Raw genomic sequence first — 18,393 nt, 5'->3', positions numbered from 1 at the left:
AGAGCCGGAACCCGGGAGCGAGAGAAGCGAAATGACATTTCCTCTTTAAAGAGCTGGAGCCGGGCCCAGCGCGCAATGGCCGCGTGCGCAGGTGGGCACCGCGGGGGCGCAGGATGGAGGGCGTGCGTAGGTGGTCGCGGCTGGTGACTGGGCGGGCCTGAGGCGGGGGAGGGCGTCGGGGACCCACCAGCGGGGGAGCCTCTCTTGTGGCGCTGCAGCGCGGAGCCGGCTCTGCGGTCGCAGACCTCGCCGGTGCCGCCGCGCGTCCCGTGGCGGGCGCGGGCGCGGTTTGGCGGAGGCCGCCGCCGTCTGGCCGCAGGCCGGCCTCGCGGCCCTGCGGACCGGCGTGCGTCGGGCAGGGCTAGGTGCCGAGCCGGGAGAACTTGCGTGGTTATACGGCCAGTTTTCCTCCCCTAGATTTAAGTAAGTCCCCGACGCCGAATGGGACTCCGTCTGCGGACGCAGCCAGCGACGCCGTGGACCCCTCCCACGCGTGCAGTGTCCTCAAGCAGCTCAGAGCCATGTACGAGGAGGCACAGCTGACGGACATCGTAGTGGAAGTGGACCATGGGAAGACCTTCTCCTGCCACAGGAACGTCCTCGCTGCCATCAGCCCCTACTTCAGGTATGAGGGCGCCGGACTCCTGCTGGTGGCCGCACCGACCCCTCCGTGAGATGATGATGACGATTATCACGAGAGGGGACACGCGGGTCTCGTCCCTACAGGGCCCTGCGGCTCGCTTCAGGGATTCCTCCAGCGCTCAGGTGGCTGTTTTAAAGTTGGTGGTTTGACATTAACGACCAGGAAATCTAGATTTGTGCTACTCAATATGGCAGCCACTAGCGACATGTCGCCGTTTGAACAAATCATTTAAAATTAAACCAGCTCCTCAAGTACACTAAACACAATTTAAGTGCTTAGTAGCCACTTGTAGTGCTACTTAGTAGCTGCCGTATTGGGCAGCACAGATAAACAGCATTTGCATCGTTAAAAGTTTTCAGGGTGACTGGGGCAGTAGCTCAGTGGCAGACCTCTTGCCTAGCACGTGGGAGGCACTGGGTTGGAGCCTCAGCACTACATAAACATACGTACATAAATTAATTAATAGATAAATAACGCATGCTGTCCATCTACAACTACAAAAAAATTTTTTTATTAAGCAGTGCTGCTTTAGAATCTGTTCCAAAAAATTAATCATGATGCATTTTTTTTTTTTTAGTATGTGTATCTCTTTTGGAGTTTAAAATCATAGAAACTTGTCCTTCACAAACAAATGACAAATGACCATTCAGTACATTGTCTTAAAACCATGGGGGTAAAAGCAGTAGAATAAAAATGAATATAGTTTGTGTGTGTTATAGACACCAAACTAGTGATTATTTCCAAGAGTTTAGAAGCATTTTTATCACTTTAATTTAGGTTGGTTTATCATAAAATGTTGAAAAGTAAACATTTAAAACTTGGGTTTGAAAAATTGCTTCCTACTCTTAAAAGGAGATTCATGGAAAAGGTAGTTTCCTCCCTGTGGGTAACTTCTTTTGTTTCAGGTGCCCACATGCCCTTCAGTATTCAAAAGTGGTGCATGAATGACAGTAAAATCATCATGTCAAGCACACATTTTTAGTGTTCTTTTTCTGCTTACCTTTATAGGGCACACAGTATTGTAATGTTCCAGATTACTTTCTGGTTCCTCTTTCTCAGAATGCTTGGTTAAAAATAGTTGCCTGGGTCTGATGCTTGTGATATAATCATTTAGACTTGCCTTGGGTAGGTGATTGGACTACCGAGTATTAATTATCACAAGACAGTTGGAAGGGAAAAAGATGAAACTCACATAAGTGAAGTTTGGCTTGGCAATGGAAATTCCTGGTGAGATTGACTTGTCCACACTATTGAATAGATATGTGTTTAAATACGTGGCACTATTGCTCCTTATCAAGCTCCAAACTAAGCATACTTTACATGTGTTACTTTAGATCATCTTTATAATCCTCATTTCAGTGCAGTTGTTATTCCCATTTTACATGTGAAGAAACTGAGGATCATAGAGTGATGCCTACATCATCTGACTACTAAATAGCAGAGACTAGAATTGACTCCAGAGTCAGGCTGTTTACTTATTTCATGACTCTTAAGGAAGGAAAGTGGATAAAGTCCTCTTCAAAATATTCTTTCAAAAATTTTAATTACATTTTAAATTTGAATGGTAAAGTAAATAAATGAAACTCCAAAGGGAAAATGTCTATTTTATGAAATTTTATGCTCTAGATTATATTTTTAAGTGTCAGATTTAATGAAAATTAGATTTGAGGGCCTAGAAAAATTACTTTAAAAGAAGTATGCTTGCAATAGATTTTCTTAAATTTCATAGTATGCCTAGAAAACTTTCTGAGCATAAGATATGTGCACTTAAATAAAGATGTGTGACTGGATAACTGAAGGGTTAGTTTCTTATCTCTTGCTAGAATTTTGGTACAGGAGTTTTTGGCACCCATGCAACTCTTGATGTGGAATTTGGAAAGTCATACTTTCCAGTGTAACTGAGATGCTTTTTAAAGAGGTTTGGATTTGATTTTTGTATTTCATTTATGAATAACCTTGAATGAAGCCTTAAAGGAAGTCTGGCTTCACAGTGAAAGAACTAGAATAGCTGGAAACCTGGCATGGCTGTTTGATAGTCCCCGTCGTCTGGTTGTTAGAAGTGCTTTGCTGCTCACAGTCGTGTGTGCAGGAGTGCTCCTACTTCATGTTTACATGAAGAACCTGTTAGAACAGAGAACTAGTCAGGTGTCACAGCCCCTGTGTGGGAGACCAGCCTGCTCAGGTCAGGACCCGTTCCCCTGTGGTGATCCTCACTTCCTTGGGGAGCCAGTCTCCACCTAACGACGGGCTCTAGTTTTCTTTTTAATTGGTGGCTGTATAGGTGAGTCTTTCAGCACCAGAATTGAAAACCAGCTCACGCATGGGAACATCTAGTTTTTAGTCATTGTGGAAAATCTTTTGATATTACACTTAAAATTTACATTATGGAAGTAAAAATAGAACTCAAAGATGATTAAGCAAGCTGGGCTCTGTGCTTCTTATCCTGCCTTTCAAAATTAATTCCATGTCTTCAGTGCCGGCTTCAAAGGTGACTGGAAATCTTCCCATTTAAGGATGTTTTTCATATTCTTGAAATAAAAATGAAAGGATTATCACCAATGTTAGATTAATTTCTTCAGCAAACCTTAAGCATACTAGAACTTTAAATCGATGGTAAATAGTATACAGATCTTTTTTCAAATGGCTTTTTAAAGAGGTTTGGATTTGATTTTTGTATTTCATTTATGAATAACTTTGAATGAAGCCTTAAAGGAAAGAAAGGTAATGAAGTTTGAAAATGATTTCTACTTCACAAGCCAGTTTTTTAACTACTTAATGTTTTGACCAAGAAAGTCCATGAATGCACCAATATTTTAATTTTGAGGAAAAAAAATTGTCAAAAGTTTGGGATTAAAAAACAAATTATCTCCAAAGAATTATTGTTGTGTCAAATGTTAAACTCTCTTTAGAAAAGGGCATTATATTAACCTTAATGTAATTTTTATTTATGTGTGGATATAAGTAGGTAAGACATGGTAATTCTAACTGAGATGAAGTATATCTTTTAAGGAAAGATTTTCACAATGTCAAAGGGTAAGTGAAGTCGTCTTTAAAAATCTTGTAAACATTAAGGGAACATTCATCTGCTAACATTAGTTTAAGAAAGTGTGGGGAGAGAATATGTGCTTTTGAACCTCTTTGTTTTTTGTTTTTTAAGATGAAATTTTTAGAGAGATATTTTGGGTACTAGTTGTAATGTCCAGTGGGACAGAAGCTTTATTAGACTGTCTCCCTGAGTTACTGTCTCATACTGATGCTCTTAAACCTTTTGGGGCAGGGCAATCCAAGATGTCAGGTTCATAAGGCAACTCAACTAGAAACCAAGGAGAGGCAGAACCTGAAATGGGCCAGCTCACATCTTGGTTTGCTTGACTCAAAATATTCTCCATTTTTCATCATTGACTCTGTGAGGGAGAGACAGATGCCCTCTATCACCACCACCACCACCACCATCATCATTATTATTATTATTATTATTATTATTATTATTATTGTGCTGGGGATTGAACCTAGGGCCTTGTGTACTCTACCAACTGAGCTGTATCCCCTGTCCCGCCTCCACCACCTTTAATTCTTTTGTGGGCTCTTCAGCTGGGTCTGGAGTTAACACAACAACTAATTAACGAGGGGAAAGCATGGAAGTTTTCCTAATTTTCCCTGAACATGGGAATCTTCACATAAAGGTGAAGTCAAAGAAATGGCCAAAGCATGATGCTTTTTTTCCTTAAAGGAACAATAAGTTTGTGAGAGAATACAAGGTGGATGGCTGCCTGGATCAGGTTAACGAGTCCTAGGGCGTTACTGAGCACTGTACAGGGTGGGAGGAGGCGGAAGCTCCTCGAAGACAAGGGACACTTCAGAGCTTGTTTGTTCAGCTTGCTGCAGCCACAGTTGCCCGATTCCTCGGTGATCACGGCTGTTTTCCAGCCTTGGTATGTGAAGGAAATTCCTTCCCCAAGCATCTCCATGGCTGCCACATGTAGGGGAAAGGTAGGCAGTGACCATTCCTACAGTTAACAGCTCCTCAAGTGATTTCAGCCTGAACACTCTGCAGTGTGGCATATTTTGAGATGGCACCAAGTGGACTATCCAAACAGTAGGTTTGGGGGATCAGCCAGACTAACTCCTAGTAGATGGTCAGTTTTTATCCCCATTTGGAATATAAGGGAATATATTCATTTAGTTTCAAAAGGTTATCTTTGTGATAATTCTATACTTTAAAAAATTTGTCACTGTAATTTTTATTTGCATAAAATACTAACCATTCTCTCCTTCTTAGATCCATGTTCACTAGCGGCCTTACAGAAAGTACCCAGAAAGAAATTCGAATAGTTGGTGTTGAAGCTGAATCAATGGATTTAGTACTGAACTATGCCTACACCTCCAGAGTTGTTCTGACAGAGGCCAATGTTCAAGCCTTGTTCACTGCCGCTAGCATCTTCCAGATCCCATCTATCCAGGACCAGTGTGCTCAGTACATGGTCAGTCATCTGGACCCACAGAATTCCATTGGGGTCTTTATCTTTGCTGATCATTATGGTCATCAGGAACTTGGAGACAGATCGAAAGAATATATTCGTAAAAAGTTTCTGTGTGTCACCAAAGAACAGGAGTTTCTGCAGCTGACAAAAGACCAGCTGATAAGCATTCTAGACAGTGACGACCTAAATGTGGACCGAGAAGAACATGTGTATGAAAGCATTGTGCGGTGGTTTGAACACGAACAGAATGAACGAGAATTGCACCTTCCAGAAATTTTTGCCAAATGCATACGTTTTCCTCTGATGGAAGATGCCTTTATAGAGAAAATTCCACCTCCGTTTGCACAGGCCATAGCCACAGGCTGTGTGGAAAGGGCACCGTCCAACACCAATGGCTGCACTCAAAGGCTGGGGATGACTGCTTCTGAAATGATCATATGTTTCGATGCTGCCCACAAACACTCAATAAAGAAGCAAACAGTGCCTTGTCTGGATATCGCCACAGGAAGGGTGTTTAAGCTATGCAAGCCACCGAATGACCTGAGAGAAGTTGGGATTCTGGTATCGCCGGATAATGACATTTACATCGCAGGAGGGTACAGGCCAAGCAGCAGCGAGGTCTGCATTGACCACAAGGCAGAAAGCGATGTCTGGATGTATGACCATTCCACTAATAGATGGCTGTCCAAACCGTCCTTGCTTCGAGCCAGAATAGGCTGCAGACTGGTGTACTGCTGTGGTAAAGTGTATGCAATTGGAGGTCGCGTTTACGAGGGCGACGGGCGCAACTCCCTGAAGTCCGTGGAATGCTATGACAGCAGAGAGAACTGTTGGAGGACTGTGTGTGCAATGCCTGTCGCCATGGAGTTCCACAGTGCCGTGGAGTATAGAGAGAAGATCTATGTCTTACAGGGTAGGTGACCACGGGCCTTCATGCCCCATGGCAGGGTAGCACGTGCGTGCCCTCCTTGTGCCTGACGGTTCCTGGTGGTCGAGGCTTCTCTGCCTTCCTCATCATAAACCGTTAGAACAGGCTGTTCTGTGGAGCACCTTTAAGGAAAGTAAACTTTTGAACCAAAAAGTTTAAAATGCTTAAAAGTATTTTTCCATTACTACATTGATCCTCCAAGTTTTTTGCCCATGTTATCATATAGAATAAGTACTCTCGAAGTCTTCGGTAATAAACAGTGCAGAGTTTTGGAAGGACTATTTCAGAGTAGTTTTGAGATTTTGAACAATAATGTCAATATGTGGCAATTTTTATTCTTTAATGATATGAATGACCAAGAGATGTAACAACTGCTGTTTTATGGAACTTACTGGATTGGTTTACAAGAAAAAAGGACAAAGCTTTAACTATAGTTATGTTCTCAGTTACCAGAGGGTTTTGCATACGCCTTATCATTGCCAGAGTTATGAAAATTGATTACAAAGAGGTTGAAATTATAGCTTTCAGGTTTTAATTTCACTGTGTTGCCTTTCATGACAGGTTGTTTTCAGTTTCCTTGCTCTGAAAAACTTTCAGATGTCACCTTTTTCTTACTGTTGCTACGATTGGAGTGACTTGTGTTTAGTTTTGAGGACCCGTGCTAAGTAGAGCAACAGGAAGAGGGAACGGGGTTCTGACTGTGAGAACAAGACTCTCAATTCTTTTTTTTCTTTTAAAGAGAAAGGATTTTTAAATATTTATTTTTTAGTTTTTGTGGACACAACATCTTTATTTTTATGTGGTGCTGAGGATCGAACCCAGCGCCCAGCGCATGCGAGCGCGCTACCGCTTGAGCCACATCCCCAGCCCAAGACTCTCAATTTTTTTTTTCTTACACCTTTCAGTTGCTTGAATGCTGAGTGCAACATAGATACGACCAAAACCTTTCTTCTTCTTCTGTGTTTCTTAATGGGTTATATGTAAATGTTTTCCTCCACTACTGCTTTAATAAAACAGAAAGAGAGGCCACTATCATGAAGATAGACCTGATTTTTAAGCCCTTATCTACCTATTTTTTAAAATCATGGTCTTTGCTCCAACCCTTTACCTAAAACCTCCTGAAAATGCCTGAATACCTCAGCTTCAGGTTAATTTTCCAGAAGGAATAGTGCCTTCTTTTAGTTACACAGAAGCACAGCATGATTTGGGTTGGTTGGTCTTGCCAAAAAAATGGAACCTAAGAATGTAGAATGTATGTGGCCTGGTATGAAGTGTGCCTGTGGCTCACTGGTTCATGGACAGAGGTAGGGTTTACCATAGGACAGCCAGAGGAATGTAAAGGTCATCTGTAAATGCAACTACTGCAGCAAAACAGCAGTGAATTAATGAGACTTCAGAGTGAGCGTCATTTAATCCAAGGCTGTATTTTATATAAGAAGAATCTGAGGCCATGGGGTTTTTCTTAATTGCTTATTGATTTCACTTTATTAAAGAGGACTTTAGATTTTAAAAAATCAACTTTTTATGTGTGTCATCTTTTCCTTCCTGTAAAAAAAAACTGTAGAGAATTTGCACACATTAAAGTTTTGATTCCTCTGATTGATAGTCGTGAATTAGGCAAGCAATTAAAGCTGGGACCTACGGAAAACGAAGTTCAGATATCATTGCTGAACATCAGATGAGAGTGACTCCAGTTTAAAATAGATTTCAAGGGGAAGCTTAATTTCAAAGCAGGTATTTATAATTTAAACAAAGCTTATTTACATTAAAAAAATGAAATGAATTGTACAGTCATAAGGTACAAACAAGTTGAGCATCCAGATATCAACTTGTGTATATGCAGACACCCCCAGATCTGAAACATCTACAAGATTTTGTACAAATGTTAGTAAAATTCTTGTAAGTCTTCACTAATTCTAATAGACGTTTTCGTATTTTCAGTCTCATTTGGCATACTGTTTATTGCCAAATTCACTCAGTCAACTCCATAAACGGTGCATGTGTATCTGTCTTATGAAAGCAAGGTTTTCTCTTGTTGAAATTTATCTCTGCATTATAGGAGCACTCAGGTAAGTACATCAGTGACCCATAAGCACCAGTCTGAACTGGTCTTTTAATTAATTAGAAATAGGTAGCAGTGTGTATGAGTAAGCTGTATGTATATGTTTGGCCTTACTGACTGAGCATTCCTAATAATGCTGTTTCAGAGCTGGCCTAAAATAAACTTTCACACATTGGTTGGAACAAATGGAACCAAGCTCTTCACTGTTGTTTGGCCATCAAGCCAGAGAAACGCATTACACCTCCCCAGAAGAAACACCCCAACATAACAGGATCTGTTACATTGTTTATTTTAGAAAATGAAATATCTGGAAAATCATGCTCCTTTATCTCCAGTGGTTGGAACAACAGCCTATGACCAAAAATAAACATAAAAATGTACACATTCTTGTTTTCTCTTTCTAGGAGAATTTTTCCTCTTCTATGAGCCTCAGAAAGACTACTGGGGGTTTCTAACCCCCATGACGGTGCCTCGAATCCAGGGCTTGGCTGCGGTGTACGAGGACTCCATCTACTATGTGGCGGGAACCAGTGGGAATCACCAGCGCATGTTCACCGTGGAGGCCTACAACATTGAGCTGAACAAGTGGACCCGCAAGAAGGACTTCCCGTGCGATCAGTCCATCAACCCGTACCTCAAGCTGGTCCTCTTCCAGAATAAACTTCACCTGTTTGTCCGAGCTACTCAAGTGACTGTGGAGGAGCACGTCTTCAGAACCAGCAGGAAGAACTCCCTGTACCAGTATGATGAGGCGGCCGACCAGTGGGTGAAGGTGTACGAGACTCCGGATCGGCTCTGGGACCTGGGCCGGCACTTTGAGTGTGCTGTTGCCAAACTCTACCCTCAGTGTCTTCAGAAAGTGCTCTAGAGCAGCGGGCCTCACAGCGTCTCTGGCCTCTGTCCCAAGAAGCGCTGTCTGTCTTTAAGAAAGCCGAGTTCTGTGCACAGAAATAGGTGCTCCTAAGCTCACAACATAGAGGGACTCGCTTTCGCTTTTCTGACGCGTTCACTTCAGTAAGGTAAAGGTGACAAAGTGCAATTATCAGCGTTTTTCCCCCCTGGCATTTAAGTAACCTGTCATCCTAGAGTTTTGAGATAGCCACTAAGGTACTAGAGGAGTCGAGGCAACTATGCACTCCATAAGCGCAGTTAGGGTGTCCCTGGGTGGAGATGCACAGACCAGGTGGACCTGACTCTTTATTTTAAATACGGGTAACAATCTGAGGCAATATCACTAGGAGTTGTTTAGCTGTGACCTCTAACACAGAAGCACTAACTTAGATCCTCATTCTTAATATTTATATGTATTTACATGTGTATTTTTGTGTACTGTTTTCAAGTGGACTGAGATTTAAATGCGTTGTCACTAGAGCTGACTGAAGGAGAAACTTAGTCTCAGAGAGAACTTATTGGTTCCACAGTTTCATATTTCCCACATACCTTTAAGTTAAGCTAAAGTTTTAAGTGGCAGTTTTCTGTCAGAAACTTCTTCAAGTGCTAACACTGTCTCATTTTTTTAAATCCTGGAAAGGGCTCAAATTGGCAGGTGGCTGGTGCTAGCATAAATTAATCTGGGTGTGTAGCTAGCTACACAGTGTTTAAATGGTCTGAGCCTGCGCTCTCCTTTGACATGAATACGTGAGTTTCTTGGCCGTAGTACTCTGTCGACCTCTTGTGATTTCACAGGGTTTGCTAACTGTGATAAGGTATGGCCAGGTACTGTCTAACTGGATTCAGTGGGAGAACAGTCAGACTGTTGTACCAAGTTTGCACTAACAGGGGCCATTTTATTGCCCTACCTCCTTTTCCAGCCTCTGCCTGTCCAGATTGTCAGTCCAATGAAAGTTAACTCATAATGTGAAGATTTACATCTACTTCTAAAATTTTGTTTTTTCAGAAACATAAAATTCCTCCAGTGGTATAATAGTTTAATGACTTTTAAAATTTCATATTACAATTACAACCTCATCTTTTTCCTTTTGCACTTAACAGTAATGAATACTTTACATTGAAATACTCGTTCTAGCTGAAGGTGATCAAGGAAGAGTGAGAGAACAGAACCATGGCTATTGGTACGAGGTCATTTTTCACATTAACTGATGAATTTCTAACAGTGAGTTAGGAAATACTGACATGAAGGACAGACTTGTTTGTGTATCTAAGACAAGTATATTTGGATTGGAACATATTCTTGACTCTGCCTAGAATGTCTGATAAAGGATTTAAGTATAGCCCAGTCTGTCCTCAGTCAGAACAGTTTGATTTTCTTGAAGAAAGCAAACTTGCGTGGTTTGTATTAAACACTCTTGCACAAATTGTAATATGATACTGTGAAAACAATTTAAAACATTGCCTCTTTGCATCACATACCTCGTTTTTCAGAAACTTTCCAAACTGCTTTACAAAGACCTCTATAAGTAGGGACAGTTTTCTGAAATGGAAATTCAAGTGGATGGCCTTTGTAGACTTAACATCTTAAAATCTAGTCCTAGAAAGCTAGATATGTGGCTTTTATTTATTGGCTTCGACAGTGCATCTGTGATCTCTTTACAAGCGTTGTCGGCCAATATCTTACCCCACCCCCAGGTTTCTTTGTCTTTTATTTTATCTTTTGGTTATTTCCAGTTTTGTTTTTTACAGTTTTACATTGCTGAGGACAGGGGGAAATACAACCAGTTCTGCAAGAGATAACCATGTAATTATTTTGCAAGCTTTGTTGAGTATCTAAGATTTTCTTCCGCTTTTTGACAATCTTCTGTATTTAGAAAAATATGTTACTTGAAAACGAGACAGAACGTTGAGTGTTTGTGTGCCGTAGGATCCAGAAGAGAACAAAGCTGTGGTTCATTCTACAGCAGATTTATTTTGTTGATCTCTACAATGGTTGATCCTTTTGCTATAACAGTTTATATCAAGGGTATGATCTAAGTGTAGTGTGTCAGGGCCAAGGCTTGGAATTTGCTGGAGCAGCAGAATACCTATTGGATTTTATATGAAGAACTGTTTATGTTATGTAGCTCAGATGTTTTGCCACTGTTTAAAATGGCTTCAGAAGAGGTCCTAGAAAACCTAGTGCTCTGTGTGGGTCAATGTGTAGACACTTGATGGCACATTTTCATAGTATGATGAGAATATAAGTGAAAGACACAGTGGCTGCCACAGATTAGGGGTAAGTCTGACGTGTCCCACTTAGCTGTGTTTCTGCATTTGAAGAATGTATGTAGCACTTTCCTATGTATTTTTTACACATAGAAAACTGGACTTGGTGTAACTGTGTCATAGGAAAGTAGAAATTGTATTCTTTATTTTCCATCTTTGTTTTCTGTTATCTTACAAGTTGATGCTTAAGCGTCAGGCAGATTTCACTGGTGCATGAGAAAAGGTGGATGTGATCTGTAAGGAATCAGATTCCCTGTGTGAAGCAGTGTAATATGGCATTTGATGTTCAGTGCTCAGGTATGTAGTAAGTACTGTAGTCCTATGGGGGCAAATGTGTAGATATTTTTAAACATTTTGCCGTAATTGCACAATTTTTTGCATTTTTACCTGATGTCATTGTTTCTTATAATAAAACCTTTTCTGATTAAAACTTCCAGTGTTGTAATCTGACCTCCAATGAGTGAGTTTTGCAGAGTTAAAATTGTTGGAAGTCACGAAATACCTCATGTCATGATAGATTTTAATCTGTTAAAAACCTGGCCTTTGGTAGAGAATGAAATAATCACTATCATTGTGTGTAATGTTCTTTAAGTTCTAAAGAAGCTTGTTTATCTCAGTAACTCCTGTGTTCTGACCTGAACTGTTCCTGTGTTTGACTCATTCTCTTACACACGTCACATGCAATGTGTCAGAAGGTCCTGTGCTGTCCCCTCTGTCCATGTCCCCTACCTGCCACTCTCATCCAGTCTAAGCCAGCCTGTCTTGTCTACATAATGCAGTTGCCCCTGAACCTGTCTTCCTCCTGCCATCCCTGACCTCTTATGGAATTTCTCCACACATAGTCTCGTGACCCTGTTAAAACAGGTCAGATCATGTCCTTCTTCTGCTCAGACTTCTCTAGTGGCTTCCCATCCCCTTATCTATGAGAGCCAACTCCTTATCTATATGGTCTGCGCCTCAACCCTGTCACCATCCCCAGCTTAACTTGATTCCAGCCACACTGAGGTGCGGCCTTCTTCTTGCTGCATCTCCCTGACAACTCACCTTACTGACTTGTGTGCTGAAATGTCACCTCAGCAGAAGGCCTTCCCTAAACACCTTACTTTCCACCTCCTCCTACCCATCCCACCTTCCTTCCCTGCTCTGTTTTTCATGTCTTCCCCCATTAAAATGTCAGCTCCACAAAGGGGAAGAGCATGTTTCATTCTCCATTGCACTTGAGATCATTGCCTGGTGCAGAGTTAGGTGCTCAGTACGTGTTTAAGGGAAAAATGGATTTTCCAAAAGATCTCAGAGCACCCTGAGAGGTGGTAGGACCTGAACTGTCTGTGCTTCTTACCCAGGGAGTGGATGAGGTGGAACCTAGCTTTTCTCTGTTTCCCCCTCTGCACCTCCTTCCTGTCACTGTGTTACTACACTATGCACAGAGGCTAAAGGTCACCTGATGAGGGGTTGCCTGGGCCTGGAGCCAAGTTTTCCATTTCTCCTCTGTTATGCACATTCTGTTCCAAAAGAAATGCACAGAAGAGACAGTTGTTCCACCCTTTGTTGAATGGTTGCCTCTTTAGAGTTCCATTCTCTCTCAACATTGTTATTTAAAATACCTACTGTGATTCTTATCCTGGGAGTGGATGAGGTGGGAAGTAGCTTCTCTCTGTTACCCCTCTGCACCTCCTTCCTGTCACTGTGTTACTATACTAATAAGCCACTGTTTCTCATTCTGGAAGAGACTATGGAAAAGTGGTGTAATTTTAACCTGAAGTATATGGCAGGATATATGTATAGTGAAGCCATTTGGACTTGATGCTTCATTTTGGAGGGTATTAATTCAATCCTCAGATAATATAGGGATATCTGGGTTGTATGTGTCTCCTGTGAGTTTCACTTCTGCCTTTCAAGAGAACATGAACAGATGTGTGGGCCTAGAGTTGTTCATTACATCCTTATGTCCATGGAATTGGCAGTGATTACCCCTCTTTCATTTCTGATATGGGTAATTTGTTTATTTTTTTTGTTCGTGTTTCACTTGCTAGAGGCTTGTCAATTGCACTGGTCTTCTTGAAGCACCAAACTCTAGTTTTAATGATTTCTCACTATTGTTTTGTGTTTGAATCGCATTGATTTCTGCTCTTTTAGACCTTTCTTCTTTTTCTAGTAGTATATTTAATGCTGTAAACTTTTCTCTAAGTACTGTTTTTATAGCATCCCACAAATTTTGATATGTTGCATTTTCATTTTTAGTACACAATATTTTTATCATACCCACTTGGAGAATATGCCCTTACATAATTACATAATACCTCTTTTTGATCCTTCATAATCTTTCTGGTTCTGAGGTCTTGCTGTATAAAATTAGTGCAGCTTCTTGGCTTTCTTTTACTTTACACTAGCTTGACTTTTCTTTTGACTGCATCTTTATGTGCAAACTGGGTCTCCTGTAGACAGCTCCTGGCTGGGACTTACCCTGTGGACATGGACAGTCTGTTTCTGTGCAGCTTGTTTATAGAGCAGTGGCATTTAAGTTGCTTACTGACATCTTCCATATTCGTGGCTGTTTTCTGTTGGCTGTTCTTAATCTGTTTTTGCCTATTTTCTTGCTTTTTCTTGTGTTGACCTTTTTTTATTACTCTATTGTATCTGCTCTTAACACAGGGATCATACTTTGAGTTCTTTCCTGAGGTTCTTGTTCACCTGACCCAAGGCAGCTGAGTGGGCACTCTGTGGCCTGTGCCTTGCAGGCTGTTCAGTTCACTCTGCAGGACATGCTGTAGCTGTTCAGCACATCTGTATTAGCTTTACTTGCAGCCGTTCTCCTTTCAGATCGATTCATATCAGAGATGTTTTACCTTTGTGTATTCCTTCCCTGACAGTGTTCATTCCTTTGTGTAGGTCTGTTTCTGGTGTAAATCAATTTCTTTCTGCCCAAACAACTTTCATTTGACACTGTTTGCAAGGCAGGTCTGCAAAGAAGATCTAATTCAGAGTTTGATTGCTTTATTTCTCTTCACTTCTGAAAGATGATTTTGCGGGCTGCAATGAGTAGTGTCCCTGTCTCAGTCCTCAGTAGCCTGTGCCTGAGGCTGCAGCCTTCACAGAAGCTTCTCTGCTGACTCCCCTGCAGGGTCCTCCCTTCCTGGGTGCAGCACCCCTGCTGTAACCCTTGACCCCTGTTGACTGTTTAATGCTCCTCCCTGCAGGAGGGAAGAGAAGGCTGCAGGGAGAGGGTTGGGAATGTCCAGCTCTGGCCATGCTCTTTCCCTGGAGAGTGAGTGGGCCTTTATTTCTGGGTACTTCGTCATCCTGATCCCTCCTCTGCCAGACGCTGGGGGGTCTTCCTCAGATTTTCCACAAGAAGCGCCTATACCCGAGTGCAGCCTCCCTTCTCTGAGGGTCTTTCAGCTGGAGCAGAGCTTTCTTCCCATAAGGTTCTGGGGTGACCCCCAGTGTCTTCACACCCTCTTGCTGAGGTGAGACTCTTGCTGAGTCCTCACAGCAAGCTCCTGCTGTGCACGTGTGGGTTGGACAGGTGAAGTATTTGGTTTGTACATAAATGTTTATCACTTCTTTATACATTTAATATGTTTCACACAGAAAATGTTGAAAAGACTGACTTTGTAAGAAGTTCATATGCTACGCATTTGGGCGTACCTTTTACTCGTCGTTACATGTTCATGGACTTACTTGGCATATAGTTCAGAGAATGTTGACTCTCGAGTACCTTATAACCCAGCACTCCAGGACCAAATTAAAGTGATTTGATATAATTTAAGTCATCAATCATTTTTAGATATTTTTACCAAACTGTTAAAATTAAATTGAAAACTTCAGTGTAATCATTTTAAATTATGCTTATCATGTTCATATGAAACATTTTCTATTGCCTAGTTTGTTAAAGAAAAAAAGATTTGATCCTTTCTGCCTTTCCTCCTCCATAAACATGTGTATAACTGATTTGGTGAACAAAACACTGTAATAAATAATAACAAACAAATTGTGTAATATGTTTTTCAGTGTTTTATATAGGACTTATGAGCAAGAAGTTTTGGTGAGTATGGGGAGATTATCGACCTTTGTGAGCTTTAGTTTTCTCATGCATGAAATGGGTAATCCATCTTAGAATTTTTATGAGGATCCAATAGGCATTTAAACACTTATCACAGTGTCTGATAATGAACTCCGTACGTGTTTGCAGTTGTTAGTGTAACTGTACTGTAGCTGTCTTTTAGGCAGACTTAATGCATGACCTTGTCGAATAGCACTCGGTCACAGCTGACACCAGGCACGTACTGGAGGAAGGAACAGCATGGACTCTGGGCTATAAGCCACACGTGAAAGCGATTTCACAGTCTCGTACTCACAGGGTTCACACAGTTCTCACTTTCATTTCTGTCCTGTGCATTTAAAGCATTGAAATTAAATGGTATTTGAAATACCTTATACAAGGTTTGTGACCTAGTTGTAAACTAAGATCTGTCTGTCCGTAAACAGTGACAATGGCCTGTCCTCAGAGTTGGCTGTCCTTTGTTCTTGTCTAGAGATAAGGATTGTCCATCTTTGGGTCACTAACAGATTGCCTTAGACGGGGTGGTGTACACCACAAACATGAATTCCTCATGGTCCTAGAGGCTGTGGCAGGTCTTGTGGTGAGAGGGCCCTCTTCCTGGTTGGGTCCTTTAGGGAGCAGAGACAGAGGGCAAGACTCTACCTGTGGGGTTTTTGTTTTATTGTTTTCATTTGTTCATTTTGTGGTGCTGGTGATCAAACTCAGGGCCTCACACAGCTAGGCAAGTGTTTTACCCCTGGTCCTGGGGATTGAACCCAGGGGTGCATTACCACTGAGCAACATCTCTAGTCTTTTTTTTTAAGACGGTGTCACTAAATGGCCCAGGCAATCCTGCCTCAGCCTCTATTGTCGCGGGGATTATAGGTGTGCACCAGTGTTTTTGGCTATAGTGTTTGTGTGTGTGGTAGTGGAGGTGTTGAATCTAGGGCCTTGAGTATACTAAGCAAGAGCTCTGCCTCTGCCTCTGAGCTACATCCCTAGCCCATCTGGTAACTTTTTATGAGGGTGTTAATTCCATTCTTGAGGCTCTGTCCTCCTGAAGACCCGCCTTCTAAAACCATCATGGGGGTAGGATTCCAACATGTGCATTTGGATGGGTGAGGGGGAAACATTTAGTCCACAGCAGTATCTAATAGGGTTCAGGTCTCATCGTTTATAGTTCCTTTGCAAAGGTCCTTTAAGGATAAAACAAGTCAGAATGCTCTGCGTATGGTAGGTAGCTAGAGCGAAGTCTACAGGCACACGTGCCAAGAGCGGCTGCAACCTGAGACCCTATGGCGGTTGGAACCCTCGTGCCAGAAGGTCTAAATCTAACAGGTAGGTCATGGTCAGTCATGGATTCTGGGAGTCTAGCACCCAGAAAGCAGTTTTAGCTACTTTGAGTAAATGAATTAGCTCACAGGTCAAGTGTACCTAAGAGCAAGATCTAAGAAATTCAGGTGAAGGGTCAGTAAAGAGGCAACGGGGAAGTTACCAGAGAAGAAAGGGACCGCAAGCGGTCATATCAAGGCAGCGAGTTTCAAAATGAGACCCAAGAAGAATCACTGCAGAACGTAAGTCTTCTGGAACTGGCTGTTTAAAGACCAGAAACGAGGAAGTGGTTTGACAAAGTGCAGGTGCAAGGAACAGAAAACAAGAGCTGGGGCTGTGGGGAGGCCAGAGGGCAGGGGCTCTGCACAAGCCTCAGGGGAGACTGGGCTAGAAAACCAGAGCAGGATGGAGAATGAGTCACCTGTCTCCTCTGAACTGCTCCCTGGTTAGGGTTCTCCATGCCCCTGCTCCACGGAGTGCAACCACAGAGGGGCTCACACCGAAGCCTTCAAGCCAGGCAGGACTGATGAGGGCAGCTCTGGCCTGGGGAGGAGGCGCCTCTGGGGCCTCACGTTTCTGTAAGACAATGCTAACGGTGACGGTTTTGCAGTTTTTGTGCTAACTTGCCCCAGAGCCAAATCTGTTTCCCTCTCCTGATCCCAAACATCTGCTTGTGATAAGTCCTGCCACACATGTGTTTAATACGGCATGCAGTGGGTGTGGTGATGACACGGCACTGGCCCAAGAAGGGGTGAGCTAATCAGAGCATGTGGTCACGGAGGTGAGAGGACAGGAGGTTCTCATGTTGTGTTTGTGCAGCCCGAGAGGCCAGGGAGATGGGTACCTGTCACCCAGGGGCCGAGCCCCAGGAGTGGGAGTCTCGTGAATCTCAACCCCACGTTGCACAGCATGTGTGCCAGAATAACGGTGGCCAACAGTTTATGAAATGACTTTATAGAAGCTTATTTTTGTTTCACAGGGAACAAAAATGGGCTTTTTATATTTGTGGGTAAATATGGCACATAGCAAAATCTGTGCTTGGGTTTGAGGATGGCATCCCTGAAGGCTTCTAAGAGACGGTCACAACTCTTTCTTAAAATTCATTTCACAATTTCAGAAACTAGCAATGGCCCACACTTCACTGGGGGCCACGCTGCACATTTGACCTGCTATTTGGCGTGACAGCCTGGATTTGCCCCTTGCGCCCGACAACAACCTCACAAGTGGAGAGCACAGTGCTTTACGAGCCACTGGCTAATCCCCCTCACTCTGACGTGTCCCTTCTGGGTTTGAAATGCCTTTGTGTGTATTACCTACCTAGCTCTAGGCCTGCGCCTCCCTGAAACTACCAAGAAACCCGGACTCTGGAGGGGAATGGTGGAACTCAGGGGAACAGACAGAGTCCAAGAGCAGACAGGTTAGCCCCCCACCCCCACCCCTCTCTCTCTTTCTCTCTCCTCTCTCTCACACACACACACACACACACACACACACACTACCCCCAGTAGGGGGCCAGAAGGCGGAGGTGCAGCCAGTGTGGAGTGTGGAGTGAGTGAGCTCACTTCTGCAAGAGCCAGGCTCCAAGGGACAGGATAACTGTGCAGATTGCTGTGCTGCAGCCAACACGGGAAGCTGAGCGAAGGCACAGGTCAGGAGACGATGCGAACCTGGCCATCACCCAGTCCAGTCCTGGTTCCAGGCACTTGCCCGGGGAGCAAGGGGAGACGGGCCTGTGCAGGCCAAGCC

At 42.9% G+C, this 18,393-nt stretch overlaps 1 protein-coding gene across 1 annotated transcript; it reads left to right on the top strand.

Moving 5' to 3' along the window:
- Positions 1-15,272, top strand: Kbtbd8 (kelch repeat and BTB domain containing 8). Its single transcript, XM_046425556.2, has 4 exons — positions 1-91; positions 418-625; positions 4,923-6,037; positions 8,519-15,272. Exons 1-4 carry the CDS (start codon positions 76-78, stop codon positions 8,980-8,982), a joined length of 1,803 nt encoding a protein of 600 aa, XP_046281512.1. The 5' UTR covers positions 1-75; the 3' UTR covers positions 8,983-15,272.
- The last annotated feature ends 3,121 nt before the right edge of the window (positions 15,273-18,393 follow it).

This window comes from Marmota monax, unplaced genomic scaffold (assembly GCF_021218885.2).
Source record: "Marmota monax isolate L192 unplaced genomic scaffold, Marmota_monax_Labrador192_F-V1.1 WCK01_AAM20220418_F8-fsc00028, whole genome shotgun sequence".
Classification (NCBI taxonomy): domain Eukaryota; kingdom Metazoa; phylum Chordata; class Mammalia; order Rodentia; family Sciuridae; genus Marmota; species Marmota monax.
This window is presented reverse-complemented; position numbering and strand designations above follow the sequence as displayed.